General features: G+C 38.9%; 3 protein-coding genes across 7 annotated transcripts; 1 reads left to right on the top strand and 2 right to left on the bottom strand.

The window, feature by feature from the left end:
* Positions 1–715: 715 nt before the first annotated feature.
* Positions 716–1,585, bottom strand: LOC126791670 (germin-like protein subfamily 1 member 1). Of its 2 annotated transcripts, XM_050518144.1 has the most exons (2): positions 1,213–1,585; positions 935–1,072 (listed from the first exon to the last, which is right to left on the bottom strand). In XM_050518144.1, the coding sequence occupies exons 1-2, from the start codon at positions 1,567–1,569 to the stop codon at positions 1,040–1,042; spliced, it is 390 nt and encodes a 129-aa protein (XP_050374101.1). In that variant the 5' UTR covers positions 1,570–1,585; the 3' UTR covers positions 935–1,039. The 2 variants fall into 2 exon arrangements, with proteins under 2 accessions (XP_050374100.1, XP_050374101.1); XM_050518143.1 differs by having other exon boundaries at positions 716–1,585.
* Positions 1,586–2,634: 1,049 nt separating this feature from the next.
* On the top strand, positions 2,635–7,065 carry LOC126792934 (protein WVD2-like 7). 4 transcript variants are annotated; one of them, XM_050519453.1, is made up of 9 exons: positions 2,635–2,756; positions 4,142–4,249; positions 4,458–5,138; positions 5,238–5,753; positions 5,900–5,964; positions 6,148–6,253; positions 6,339–6,407; positions 6,507–6,617; positions 6,676–7,065. In XM_050519453.1, the coding sequence occupies exons 2-9, from the start codon at positions 4,205–4,207 to the stop codon at positions 6,709–6,711; spliced, it is 1,629 nt and encodes a 542-aa protein (XP_050375410.1). In that variant the 5' UTR covers positions 2,635–2,756; positions 4,142–4,204; the 3' UTR covers positions 6,712–7,065. The 4 variants fall into 4 exon arrangements, with proteins under 4 accessions (XP_050375410.1, XP_050375412.1, XP_050375411.1 ...); XM_050519455.1 differs by lacking the exon at positions 2,635–2,756 and having other exon boundaries at positions 4,096–4,249; positions 6,694–7,065; XM_050519454.1 differs by lacking the exon at positions 2,635–2,756 and having other exon boundaries at positions 4,097–4,249; positions 6,160–6,253.
* Positions 7,066–7,242: 177 nt separating this feature from the next.
* On the bottom strand, positions 7,243–9,994 carry LOC126792933 (formin-like protein 8). The gene is made up of 2 exons (XM_050519452.1): positions 8,649–9,994; positions 7,243–8,553 (listed from the first exon to the last, which is right to left on the bottom strand). The coding sequence occupies exons 1-2, from the start codon at positions 9,713–9,715 to the stop codon at positions 7,254–7,256; spliced, it is 2,367 nt and encodes a 788-aa protein (XP_050375409.1). The 5' UTR covers positions 9,716–9,994; the 3' UTR covers positions 7,243–7,253.
* Positions 9,995–14,737: the final 4,743 nt, after the last annotated feature.

The following is a 14,737-nucleotide window of genomic DNA, read 5'->3' as shown; positions in this document are numbered from 1 at the left end:
CTAATTAAGCAACCTGCTACTGTCGAGTATGAAACTAGCTGCTACTGCCGACTTGAAATGTGCTACTGTCGGTTGGGAATGTATTTGCTACTGTCGACTATAAATCTAGCTGCTATTGTTGATTGGAAAACTAACTGCTACTGTGGTTTTTGAAGAGCAAAATTCAAAAATTCAAAGTTTCTCAAAACATATGCAATATGGTACTTAAATGAAAACCCATGACATAAAGAACAACTTTATATATTGGCTCACCTCCAAATTACCGATGGTTTGGTCGTAAAATTATAATTGCCGAAAAAAGAGAGTAAAAAATGAGGAGAGATAAACTTGTTAGATGTAGGAGTGTGAGTCTATTAATTTTCGCGAAAATAGTAGTAGTTTGGACATTTCATGATTAATTAATTAATAATGTTTGGTCTATTTATTTTTGAGTTTAGGCTTATGTCATAATTTTGTATAAGAAATATAGAAAATGAGTTTTTAGTTAATTCAAATATTGTGTAGTACTACTAAATAATTTTCTAAAAAAAAACCAGCCACTTAGTCTTCTGTCAACTAAAACATGCATTGAACCAATTGTAACTGGATCGGCCTAACAGTTCGGATTTTGGAGTTTCAATACCCGGAAACACTATTTTTGATTTTATTAGTGTTACTAGTTTTGCGGTTAGTATATTGATTGGTTGCAGAGCTGTACACAGTGCGAGCATTTCCCAAAACAACTTTAGGACCAAAGATAAGGAAGAACACTTCTAATACATGTATACATCACCAAACATAGTGGTTGACTAGGGCTTGCTTATAAACAAATAGAAACAGAGCATTATGACCGTTGGCACCTACATTCTGGAGTATAATTATACAAGTCGTGCTTGATTAGTCGGTCATCAAATCAAAAACACATTAACCTCCAAGGTTGTTTCGAATCCTAGCAACGTCTCGATCGGTAATTTGAAACCCTTTTTTCAGTATCTCAGTCTCAATCGGAGGCTTTGAAGTGAATGAGGCAAGTGACACGATCTGTGCTCCCGGATTCTGGCTACTCAAGCCGGACAATGCCACTGCCGGAGCCCTTGAATCATAGTTGTACAGAAAATGAATGAGACTCTTTGGGAAGACAAATGACTCGCCTGGTTTTAATTGTTGGGTGAAAATACGGTTAGATGTATCCACAAAGCCCACAAGAAGCAGGCCCTTAAGGCAGATGGTTACCTCCGAGGCCCGTGGGTGTATGTGCGGAGGAACAAGCCCATTGGTTGCTATGTCAACTCGGGCCATCGTCAGGCCCAAGGTGTTAAGGCCCGGTAAGTTGGCAGTGTTGGTTAGTGTCACGTTGAAGCCGAAAGGGTTTGCTCTAGTGTTTCCTGGTTTGGATAGGACGGATGTGGTGAAATGTGAGGAGACTGCAAGCTCTGGATTAATGCAGGGTGCACTATTGAAGTAAAATGACCGAGGGGTTTTGGTATCTGCTACGCAGTAGTCTTGAAGTGGATCCGGGTCGGATTTGGCTTGGCTCAGTAGAAGAGCTAAGCTGATGAATTGATGGAGAAGGGAATAGTTCTTTCTCATTATGCCTTGCTTTACATAAAACAGAGAAGATTGGGTTAAGATATGCAGTAAGCAAAACAGGAGTAATATATAGCGAATGTGGGAGTGTGATGTTTAGTCCAACTGATGATTGCGTAGCTTAGAGGGTATTAGAGGAGGAAAACACAAGGCAATGTGAAAAGGATGGAATTCAAGTCAGCTAAAGCCTAGTCAAGTAGATCACATGAGCTGCTCTATACTAATGTTTAAGTATGAGAGGCAAATTTTATTCATTTTTGGAATGTTGATCGGTTTTAGACACAAGTACGATTAACTACATAATATTACGAAACGATTGAAATATTTTGTGTTAGGCGATCGAACCACTTATCACAGTAGGTATTATTTTCTGTTTTTCATCGTTTTAACTCTGAGATGTTCGTATGAACGGGCTTCTTGGGCTTGGTAGATCACCAGTTGGTTGTTAAACCACTTAAACGTCACCGTTGCTCTTGCTTTTATTGTGCGATTTCTGGATAGTTTGGTTGAACCAATTCATTCTAAGGGACCACAGACTGCCCCAAGTAGATTGATATAATTATTGACATTAGGAGCTTAGGACCTGTCACATGTAACTTTCACTATCATGTCTTTCCACTCTCTTCCTCTCTCAGTTGGACCATTCCTTAGCTTTCTATGAAGTAGATATACTCATACACGGAATTCGACACAATACGATATGCAAATACGTTAAATTAAATTATTTTAAGTCACTGACACTTAATGGACATGTTAATTAAATATTATTTTTAATATATTTATTAAAAATTAATCTATAAAATTTAAAATTATATAAATTGTTATATATATATATATATATATATCAAAATTTGCACATATATAAACAAAAACCATTTATGTTGAAATGGTCGAATTCCATCATGAGCAACTTTCATTTTATCCTAATTTTCTCATTTTACTTGTGTATTTGCAACGGACACGCGTTTTAGAGCGCATTCATGTGTCCGTGTCTAATACGTGTCTGACGCGCAATATGCGACTTAAAGCCATTGTCCGTGCTACATAGTTAGCTTCTTCTCCTTTCTTGCCTTATCTGATCAATGCCTTTCCACTTCTTTAGGTTTCTTCTGTGAAGCACTGAATGAGAAGTTCACAGGCTCCATATGTGAAAAGCTTGGTTATTTCAAAAACGTTAGTCTTGGGTTGAGGTATATCTTTGTTTATTTATTGTGTTAAACCACCATCATAAAGCTATCTAATCTCTGCTTAGACCTTTATTTTTTTCATTTATTTATTGCAATTATTTTCAGTTTTACAATCATAAATTATCAAGTAGTTCTAAAAAGCTAAATCATCATTCAGAAGATTATGTGGGTCTTCTGCAACTTTAGGTCTTTAAGCTTCTAGCTTTTTAATTTCCTCATATAATTGTCTTGCTTTGATGATGGGTCAAGTAGTTTCCAGAAAAACCAGTGAGCAGTGAAAAGGTAAAGTGATAATGCTAGTTAGTACAAGCCCGCTCACCTGCGGGACTAAATTTATGGGACAAAAAGGGACGGGTGGATCATGACCGTTCGATCTTAATAAACCTAATCTAAGGGCTGAAATGTTTGTTATCGGATTTACCCAATCTGTCAACCCTCCGCGTTTCTCTCTTTATTTCTCTTGGCCTTCTGGGCATCTCTCTCTGTTTCATTTTCTCTCTTTATTTCAAATTCAAGCTTAATTCTCATGGTTGAATCAAAATCCAAATTTCATTCCTTTTAATTCCTGAATAAGTTAATCTTGGGTGCTTCTAATTTGGATGCATATATTCCATTGAAGTGGCCTACAAGTTCAAAAGAAAATTGATCTTTGATTTGGAACACAAACCTATCCCCAATCAATTCATCCAATTTCATTCTGAGTTGTTCTTTAAAAACCCAGAAAACATGCATAAGTTTGATTGTAAAGAATGACTTTGAAAAATTCAAATGATCCCCAACAACTAGAGACCCTTAAATTCGAACTGTTGTAGTCTAGTTCAACTTGAGAAAAGAGATCTTGCCGATTAAATCAATTGTTCAACACAGCATAGCGATCGAGATCGAGATATACATCTCGCCGGGGCTGCATGTTCAGCGAGCTACCGCCGCCACCCATCGACGTCGCCATACCGCCTTTCTGGCACCTTGTTCTTCCTGATCGACTCATCATCTCTTACGAAACCCTCGGCAGTTGGCACGTTGCGGTGACATGGTACTTCCAGAAGAATCAAGAGAGGGGGGAACGAAGAAGACAAATGAGATAGGAGTCAGAGACTCAGAGGAGTAATTCAGTGGATTTCAACGTGTTTGTAAATTTTGTTTTGACCCTCAGATTTGGTTTATTTAGATCGAACGGCCAGAAGCCATCGGTGCCTTTTTGTCCCTCAAATTTAGTCCCGCAGGTGAGCGGGACTGCTAGTCAGTATAAAAAATGAGCAGTAGAGTAAACATGCACATGATCTTCTTCTATTCTATTATTCTTGGCAGAATTATTGAAGTCTTGACCCTTTTGTCCTCATTGTGATTTTATTTTTCTTTCCTTGCGTGATCCGATTGGTTGTTGTCAGTGATATGCCCACACTAGACAAAGAAGGCACCGGTTCTTCTCTGGAAGTTCAAGTCTGGGAGCAATGATGGGTGAATCTACTGTGGGTTTTCCAATAGATGCTGATAAGGTACACACTTGTGTCCTTAGATTTTGTTAAGATGATTGACCCATCTGCTTTAATATGCTTGTAATTATTGTCCTTTAAAGATTGATGCTTTCTGGGTTTTGATTGTTTCAGTATATGATTGCTAGATTTGGGTACTTTTGTTTGTTGGGACACTGTGTTATTGATTCAGAATATGCTTTGGGTTTTGGTTTTTGTGTGAAATGAACAGATGGGAGAGGTAGCTGGTACAGATTCATCAAATCCTTCTTTGGAAGTGTCGGTTTCATTTGGTAGGTTTGAGAATGATTCATTATCTTGGGAGAAATGGTCGGCATTTTCGCCAAATAAGTACTTGGAAGAAGTGGAGAAGTGTGCTACTCCTGGTTCAGTAGCTCAGAAAAGGGCATACTTTGAAGCTCATTACAAGAGGATAGCTGCTCGAAAAGCCGAGGAGCTTTTGGAACAAGAGAAGCAAATGCAAGATGGTGAGACCTTAAAGTCAGATGATCAAAACAATGGAGATCAGATCTGTTGTGGTACGGATTATGGAATTGATACTAGTCTACCTAGTGTTCAAGGAAATAGTTTAGAACCGAATTTAGAGAATGGGATCTGTACTCATGTGGAAGATGTCAAGGAGGATGATGAGGATGTTTTCACTATGGAGTGTCAAACATCATCTATTGAGGAAAGAAAGATAGAGGAGACTGATAGCGGAGTGGTTAGTCCCAAGACTCCACACTTGAACAGACCAGAGGAGCTGGTTTTGGTAAAGGAAGTGGAAGCTCTCACAGCTGACACTCAAGAAACAGTACAGGAAGTTCCAAAGACTTTGGATAATGATACAGGCAATGCTCCAGAAGTTAAAGACGAAAAGGCGAGATTCGATCTTCAGAAGAGACCTCAAAAGGTGAAGTACATTAATATTGAATTTGATTTAGATGATATTGGTTGCTTATATGTACATTTAAATCTGATGTTCTGTATCTTGTAATTTTCCATCGCATAGGTCACTCCTGTGAGCAAGGAGAGGAGAACTGTGGCTAAGAAGAAATCAGTTTCACCAATGACTAAAACCCCTCAGAATCCGACCCCTAGAGTGTCGAAGTTGCCACAGAAGTCCACCACCCTAGTGTCAAAGATGCCGCAGAATACTACCCCTAGAGTGTCAAAGATACTGCAGAATACCACCCCTAGAGTGTCAAAGCCAATGTCAGCTTCCCCTGGAGCAAAATCTGCACCACGATCTTCGGTTACAAAGGCCAATGGTTCACCTTTAACTAGGAGCACAAATTCGTCTAGCGGAAAAACTAAGAAAGTTCCTCCTAAATCTTTGCACATGTCATTCAGTTTGGATCCTAAAAAGTCTGATCCAGCTACAGAAACTGTGGTCACAGCTAGAAAATCTTTGATTATGGAGCAAATGGGAGACAAGGACATTGTCAAACGAGCATTTAAGACATTTCAAAACAGTGTCAACCAATTGAAATCGTCTAGTGAAGAGAAGCCTTCAACACCAAAGCAGGTATGTTTCTTTAATATCACTTCCCAGTTTTTCTGCTGGTCATATATAGTTCTTCTTAGATATCTTCTGCTGCTCATATTATTTCAGCAAAAGTTGGTACTGGCTTATCTAATATCAAAATTTTGTTTGATGCTATCAAATTACAGCCATCTACGAAGGTGAAAGAGCCAAAGGTTTCCACTTCTGTGTCTCTGCCTAAAGACAATGGAGGGTAATGCCTTTTACTTTCTGCTGATGTATGGAATTACCCGTTCAATATTGTTACATCTGTGCATACCATTGACATATCGATATTGTTGATTCATAGATTCACCATATGTTTAGATCTTGATTACTTTATATTGCATTATTTTTTCCTTTCATAAAATAGATAATATTAGTATTCAGCGATCAGTTGTTGTCATAGGTCACTCAAAACGAGTTATCAGGATAAAAGAAATGCTAAGGCTGCTCCATCATCTATTGGATTGAGAAGTGAAGAAAGAGCAGAGAAAAAGGAGGTACCTATTGATTCTTTTGACACCTTCAACATGTTCTAATCTATTAGCCGTATATTTAATAATGTCATTTACCAATATGTTTCAGATTACAAACAAATTAGCAAAACCCAATGCCAGAGATGCAGAGAGAACACACTCCCAACCAAAGTCAAAGGTATGATCCACAATTAAGTAACAGCAAAAAATAGTAATGGAGCAAATAGGAGCAATAGAGTTGAAAATGTCATTTCTCAGCACTGCATTCTTGACACAGGAGCAAACGGAGGCAGGGATAAAAAAGCTAAGACAAAGTCTTAAGTCCAAGGCTACGCCTACGACTGATTCTCATCGGGGACAAAAGTTATCGAAAAGTACTTCAGAAAAGGTATAAATTAACATCATAATCTGGTGGTTTATGAACTTACTGGTGTGGTTATTTACAGCGATTATGGTATATGCAGGAGGGTCCTGAGCGATAAACTTCGATGATCAAATTTCTTATGTAAAAGTTTATCATCATCTACTGATAATACGTCAACTTCAGAAGAAGATAGAAAAGAATGAAGACACACATGAAGGAATATCTATCTTAGGAATGGTCCATGCCTAGACACTACTGCTTAGCTGTTGGTCATAATGAGTCACAATCTGTATATCTGGATGAGTTAGCACAGACTGCTTATGTTATCAATCTTATCTAGAATGATGGGGCATGTTAATAATTTGCACAAGATGAGAAACAGCTCAGAGCTTCAGAGATTCAGTTACCTTTGATTCCCCCTATAGTTTTCAGAATTAAAAAAAAGTTATGTACCCGTTTTTGTATATTTGTACCTGTGAGGTTCTGTGAGACTATTTGTCCCAAATAGTTACAAAATCTATAGCTGTTGGCAGAAATCTGGACACTTGATATAAGTAAATTTCAGACCAAAGAATCATTTGGAGAAAATGTATCAAAAATCACTCGGCTAATCCCACATTCCTACTTTCTGTAATCTATGTACATTGAATAAAAACCAATTCAGACATCATTATCTGACCCACTAGAATTACTTCTAGAGCTTCCTGACATGAAATTTTTAGGCAAGACTGGAAACCTTACTGGGTTCCTTGATGGCGGTGAGTCTGGTGATGATGATGTTCCTAAACTCGCCGTCACCGCCTTCCTCCTCTGCACATTTCGAGAAATTTCCACACATGCTTGATCAACCATGCCTAGAAAATCTTTAACCACGACAAATAGTTGAAATGGATGTGATCCTTTTTCCTTTGAAGCTCCTCCTTGGTAATATTCTGTAGTGGCCTTCACAAATTCCATCACCCTATTCTTCTCTTTTGTCGTCTCCTTTAGCTCTTCTTCAGCTTCTTCAAGAAAATCATTCATCTCAAAAACAAATCTTCCACCACCATCCTTCTCACATTGGAGTATAAGTTCTCTAGTTTCCTCGGCACGTTTAGTGAGAGCTGAGCAAGTGATTGCAAAGCTGTCATAGTCTATAGTTGCTGCCTTCTTCACATTAGAGAACTCAGAACTGATGCCTCCAACCACTGGCAATCCCAACATCATATACTCCTTCTCTCTATCCTCTCTCGACTTTACATTCTGCTCAGAACTCATGCTGCCATTATTTCTCTGGCTGCCATTGCGGCTCAAACTACTATTCCTGTTCAAGACACCCTTCTTTCCCTCAGACCGCACCACTTCTTCCACTACAAAATGAAGAAGAGTAGTCCTCCCATCACTACTTCGAACATCAGACAGTTTTCGAAGAGAGCTGAGCTTGAAAGCTTGCGCATTCCCTCTCGATGTTCCAGCATTCATTCGATTTCCAGCCTTGAGAATCGCTTCTAGCAGCTTCATAAACAGCCCTCTAGTCCGAAGCTCGTTGCATCCCAATTCAATAGTCTTTAAAGACTCTTTGAGTTGCACAATCTCTTGCTCATAGTTGTGTCTGAAGTACATGGCATTGAGTCTAGTAAAGGCAGATGGAACAGCTTTCAAAATGTGGTAGAGGAAGCGTTCAGCATCAGCAAGCCTTTCAGGGTCTTCATTGTACTCGAGAATCTTGGCTATTTCCTCTTCAGTTGGGGCAATTCTAGAAAGCTTTTCGAGATTCTCAGCGCTTAGACCTCTGCCCTCAGTAAGCACATCAAGAATATCTTCAATAGAAATGTTCAAAGATCTTATAACAATTGCGAAGTTCTGAGACTTCCTCTCATCTAAGATACAAATTTGCGAGGATGAACCAGTGGCTCTTTCAGGAGTTTTTCGATTAGTAGCAACAGTTCCAAAGAGAGCTTCCATAAGGTCTCCATCAAATCTTCAGGCAGCACAAAGAAAATGTTAGTATTTAGCTTATTCAAATGTACTTCGTCTCATGTTCAAGAATGTAAGATTAAGATGTGATATACATACCTGAACGAACCACCATCAATTTTGTCCCAGACCATGGAATGTTCTTGATTAGTGTTCACCTTGTCCCAATGTAGCGGCTTCAGCTTCACCCCCTTTGGCTCAGGTTTTGCCAAGGCGTTTAAACTCCTAGACTTAGGCTTTGGTGGCGGTGCCGGCGGCAGCCCCGGGCCCTTCATTGGCAGAGGAGGAGGCGGCGGTAGCGGCACTGGAGGGGCTTTCATTGGAAGAGGAGGTGGTGTTGGTGGTGGAGAATGAGGTGGAGGTGGAGAACCCGAAGATTGAATCGTCAGCTCCACAACTGGCTCTCTATTCTCAACACCCTTAGGATTCATCATTCTACTACTTCCGATACGAATCTGCTCATGTCCTTCTGGAACTAAATCGATGTTAGACGTGGAAGACCTCCCTCGAAACAGAGGAAGCTCATTCTCTCTGCTAGTTCCTTCTCCATTTTCATACTCATCAATCTCTTCTTCATTATCACGATTTCGCAAAGCCTCCTTCTTGAAACTCTTCTTGTTCTTCGAGTTTTTGGCTTCGAGTTTTCTCCAGTACAGAACATCAAGACCATCCTCGTCCACAATAAACCCTCTGAGATTTCCATCGTACCTTTCAAACTCATTGACATTGACCGCAGCCGGTTGACCACGTTGGCTTCCAATATTGTCACTACCACCACCACCACCACCACCACCACCACCACCACCAATAACAGCGCCGCCGATCTTCTTCCTCCGCTTAGCAACAATGTACCTTTGAACAAAAAAGAACACCACCGCACACACCACTAGAGTGCTGGCTGCGGTTACCGCTGCCGCCTTTGCAATGTCACTCTTGTCATTAGACTTCTTCGTCGGCAGCGGCAGCGGTAAAGGCGGTTGCGGCTCCGGTGGAATATAAGGAGAGATCGGTGTCGGCAACGGCGCTGGGGTTGGAGATATTGGAAAGAAAGTTTCGATATTTTGTTGACCATAACAAGAATGAAAAATATTACCGCTGAAAATACAAAACAGAAGAAGAAGCGGAAGCCATGGCCGGATAGTGATGAGATGTAAAGTGCCGGCCATGGCGGGTGGTCGTTTCTTCTGTTGTCAGAGATGAAGAGAGAGATGGGGTGAGAAACAGAAACTGTAGTTGGAATTTAGTGAATGGTTGGCATCAGTTGAAGGAGATCTCTATGAATTTGTCGTCTGGCTTTTGGGGTTTGGTTGCTGAAAGCTTCAACGATAGTGGTTAGTTGTTGTAATTTCTTGCTCACCCAAAATTTCTTCTTCCCGGGCTTTCATGCATTCAACCACTTTTAAGACCTTTCCATACAGGATCGAATAAGTTAATCACCCACTAATTTTCTGAGATTCTATTAAACAAATGAAATGGACGGAGCAATTTACATTTCAAACCAGAAATTATGGACCGCGTTTTATAGCTTCTTCTTCTTCTTCAATAGGGCTTCGAACATGGATGCTCAATCTTGTACGTAATGGTTATAATGGAAAAGTCAGAAAGAGGGACCTCATCAACTTATGCGGAGTTGTAATCATTTTTGCGGACGGAAGAATTGGCATTTCACTCGTTGAAACAGATGTGTACAAGGAGACACTAAATTTGTCAACGACTGCGTTTCATTATATAAACGCAAAGAAATTGGTTACAGGTTTGACGGGGACCCAATTGAAGGTGATGAGGGCCTTTCTCATCAGTCTCGGGTATAAGATTCTGATTTTGTTGAAAACCAGAGGAGAGTGGCTCACCAAATTGTTTGCTAAATGTTGCATAGACCAACTTTATTATGATTCATCTGAAGTTTCTGAAGAACCCACAAACTCATTAGTCATGGCTTTATACCCTACCAAAGTATTAAAAATGAAATGAATTGCACATCTAATGGTAGAATTGAACTGTTGAGGTCAAATAAATTAGCACGAAATCAACTCAATTTAGTTAATGTATAAGTGATCGTACATATTCATCATTTATAACAAGGATAGAACGTCGACAGTGTGAATTGAAAACGAATGAATAGATTGCATTCTCATAAGTCAATTTTTTTTTCATTTCGATTGAGCTAGAGTAACTTAAATGCTTCTTATTAGGTTCGAGGTCAAGTCTCTCGAATCTGGGCACATATGAAAATTCTCTTAATTATGCATGTAGCCACTTTGACAGCTTCATAAATCGAATTCGGGTCGAGAAATTCTTAATTCAGTCATCTTATGTTGTATTGTTTTTATTATGAATAATATCATACAATTCCTATATGGAAATCCCACCTTCCCCAATTGACAATATTATCGGTGACGTCAATTCGGCTTATCTAAGTCAAAAGCCCAAAAGACTAGCTTAGAGTTGGGTTTTTCTCTGACTTGGGGCTCATCGACATCAAGAACCGAGTGAAGGGAGAATATTGTTGCTTTTTTCTTTTAGCGAGTGCAAGTCCCTAGCTAATCAATTCTGTGTTACATTCCCTGTTTTGATCTGGACGGCTGGACCCAGAAACCCTAAAGAAGCTTTTAGATTCTCTCAACTTGGAGAGTTGGAGTCCATCTATTCATATTGACCCCCTGCCTTGCACTAATAAGAAGCCTTATTAGTGCCAAACAAAACTTATCCTAAACTCTGTCCACATCGATCTTAGTATATTTCTATTTTTCTCCATTACTATTGGGCCACACTAGCCCCTATCTTTTCATATATGGGCCTTTATTTTTTATTCCAGGTACAAGATATTCGCTCTAAGCCCAGTTCAGCAACCTAACCAGGCTCCATCTATTGTTGTACTACTACTAGATAGTTTGGCACTGTGTTTCCGAGTGAGCTAAAAGAGATTTTTTTTTTGAAAGTGAGATGGACCTGAGAAAAATTAAGGCACGTTTGTTATCCCGGATTAGCTGGGATTGGACTTTATAGTCTAAGAAGTTAGTCGGAAACCCTTGTTTGGGAAAACACAGGATTAGTTTGAATGAGATTAGCTAATCTGCACGTTGGAGATTTTTGGGACTGTGGAGAGGTGCCAAATTCGGGCGGACTACGCAATGCCTCGCCTCTTCTCATCAACGCCTCTACACCAGGGTCTCTCTCTCTCTCTATTAATCTAAAGCTGACTCTTCCGATTAGATGTCGATGCTGCGATGCCAGAAAGAGGAAGACGCCTCAAGATCTTAGGTCCCGTCTCCAAAAAAGCAAGGAGGAGGAAGAAGAGCTCGACGCAATCTGACGCCGGTCGCCGCGTTCGACTTCTGATCCCGAGACCTTCCTCCTATAACCTGGGGGAACTCGCTAACGATCACCGAGACCTTGCGCCGCGGTTCGATCTGCATTTTTGTCAGCTCCTCTCATCAACACCTGGATCACTCGATCTGCTCACCAGGCTCTCTCTCTCTCTCTATATATATATATATATATCATCTGGACCATCATCTCTAGATTGATTCATTTATGTTTCATGGCAGAGCCCCGAGCTCTGGTGAACCTTCATCATGTGCATCGTCGTCCGATCCAGTTGCTCACTACCATCACTGACTCGTCTCCGGTTAGTTCTTAATCCCTACCTTTGATTGGAAATGTTTGATCTTGTTATGATTTGGTTTCTGATTGGAAATGTTTGATTTGGTTTCTTCTTGTTTCTTAATGTGCATACTTCATGTCAACCATGATCAGTAAATTCTTTTGATTTAAGATTACTTATGTTTCATACTAAGCTTGAGTGATGACGCAGTTATTCTTTAGGAGAATGGGTGAATGAAACATTGATTTTGCTTTCATAATTGAGTCACTGTTCTATTTTGTTGCTCAAGTTCGTGATTGAGATATGTGGGTTTCAGTATGACACTTTCTTGTATCCTATATTGTTTCTCGGTTATACTTCTGTTTTGTTGTAGGAATATGTTGTAAACCCATTAGACTTCCAAGATTTGTCAGAACTGATGTATGAACATTATAACTCCTAAGCCTGTATGGATTCGAAAGGCATGCTAATCAATGTCCCATCGATGCAGCTCTTCAACTCCATGGAAGACTTCAGCTCCATGTAAAATGCTAATTGAGAATTCAATTTCTAGTGGTGCACTTGTATGTGTAAATTATTACTCTATGTTTATTTTGGTGGCTTACGTGTATATAAACTTGTAGTTTACTTACGTATGACGTATAATCATCAATGTCATTTTAATTGACATAATGTTGGCTTGCTTACTTGTGGATATCACATATTAGGAAATGTGAAAATTGTGAGAAAGTTGTTACATTATAAGCCAATTGTTACAGGAAATATACAAATCAAGAAGTAAGATTGCTTATATGAACATGTTTTATTAATGAAATATTATGTTATTATTGAATAAGACTTTTTATAAGCCAAAAAATATTTCAATAACAAAACTTATTTAGCCTGATGATTCGTCAAACGTGAGACTGAACTATTCTTCTAGTTTTGTTCATTAGTCCGAGACTGTACCAAACATGGGTCAATAATTAATGTACCATAATCTGAGTAAGCACAGTCTGAGAGTAAACAGAGACTAAGTCCGAAATTAAACAGTCCGGTATAACAAACGTGTCCTTAGTTCTTAGATCCAAACCTCAAATTTATTAACTAAAAGAATGCATAGGGGGACAAAGAACCAAAACCATGAGATACATCAACCAAATCACTAAGATCTTCGAATAGGACATCCTAAATAATAGCATGAGTCTCTCCATTACCATACTCATCCAAATCATTACACCTAGCAAAGTGCGCGCAAAACAATTAGCCACACCATTTGCTTCCTTGAAAATATGTCGAAGTTGGAAACAATGAAACTCATTGATATACCTTTTGCAATCATCTAGAATCCGCCCAATATCAAACAAATCATATTCTTTCATATGCAATGCATTAACCAATTGAATACAATCACTTTCTACTTCAACATTCTGCCACCCATGTTCAATACCGAGCAGCAAACCAGCCCTCAATGCCTCAGCCTCCATATGGAGGGCAGACAATGCATACGGAAAGGGCCGATCAAAATGTGCAACACACTCTCCTTCCCAGTTACGGACCACCACCCCCAAAAGAGGTTTAACAATACACGAATGAATCTTTGTTTTGTAAAGAAAATGTATTTGAGTAAATGTTATAAAGTTTCTTTATGTGTATCGCGGTGGCTCAATCGGTAAAGGAAGAATGTAACTATCTCTTGGTTTAGGTGGACGATTATTAGTTGCTAATTCAAGATTTCAAGTAGAATCATTGGCGCATCAACAATTCACTCGAGCAAAGATCTTAATTTGGTGGGATTGATTATCATTCGATATGTGTTACGATACAATTTGAAGGTAATCCCAGATTTGGAGAATAAGTAAAGGGTAATTGATCCATTGATTGCTTTTGATTGTTCCTTACTTTGGTAGCACCGTGATCAATTGCAATCGGTTGATGCCTTTCTTGACACCAAAAGCCAAGGGATACGAGTCACGAATCTAGAGCTGGATTGGTTGGTATACCAGTCTTAATTTTCTAATACCATATACCAACTAATATATATTTGGTATGAAAAATCCACAATTTATACCAACCAATAACGTTGGCATACCAATTAAGTGGTACGGTTGGTACGGTTGGTAATGGGCTTGTACCAACATATTTAAGGCCCAACCCAAATAAATAATAATAAATAAGTGAAATAACAATAGAATTCCCAAGTCTTATATAACTTCAACCAAATTACCAAATACAAAGTCATAAATAGAAAGTCAACGTCCAAATAGTCAAACTGTTAAAGTACTTATGAATTCTCAAAACAATTGAAAAAATAAATGATAGGTTTAAATGCGATATATGTTGACATGTTGTAAGCAGTGATGGTGCTACTGATAGGTCTAAGTATTTGTACTTGAGAATTCGATTAAATCGATTCATTCATAATTAAATAAAGAAATTGAAGACGAGAAAAATAATGTACTTAAGAAAGAAACTCAGAGAGATTAGATTATGGTTAATAAATATATATGGTTTGGATTTATTTTTCAATAAATCTGCAATTGAAATTTAAAGATATATAAGTTGGTAGGTACGATATACCATGATATGTGGAAAATCTATACCA

The sequence above is a fragment of the Argentina anserina genome, chromosome 4 (assembly GCF_933775445.1).
Source record: "Argentina anserina chromosome 4, drPotAnse1.1, whole genome shotgun sequence".
NCBI classification, from domain to species: Eukaryota; Viridiplantae; Streptophyta; class Magnoliopsida; order Rosales; family Rosaceae; genus Argentina; species Argentina anserina.
The sequence above is the reverse complement of the archived record's forward strand: the minus strand, read 5'-3'. Positions and strand labels throughout refer to the sequence as shown.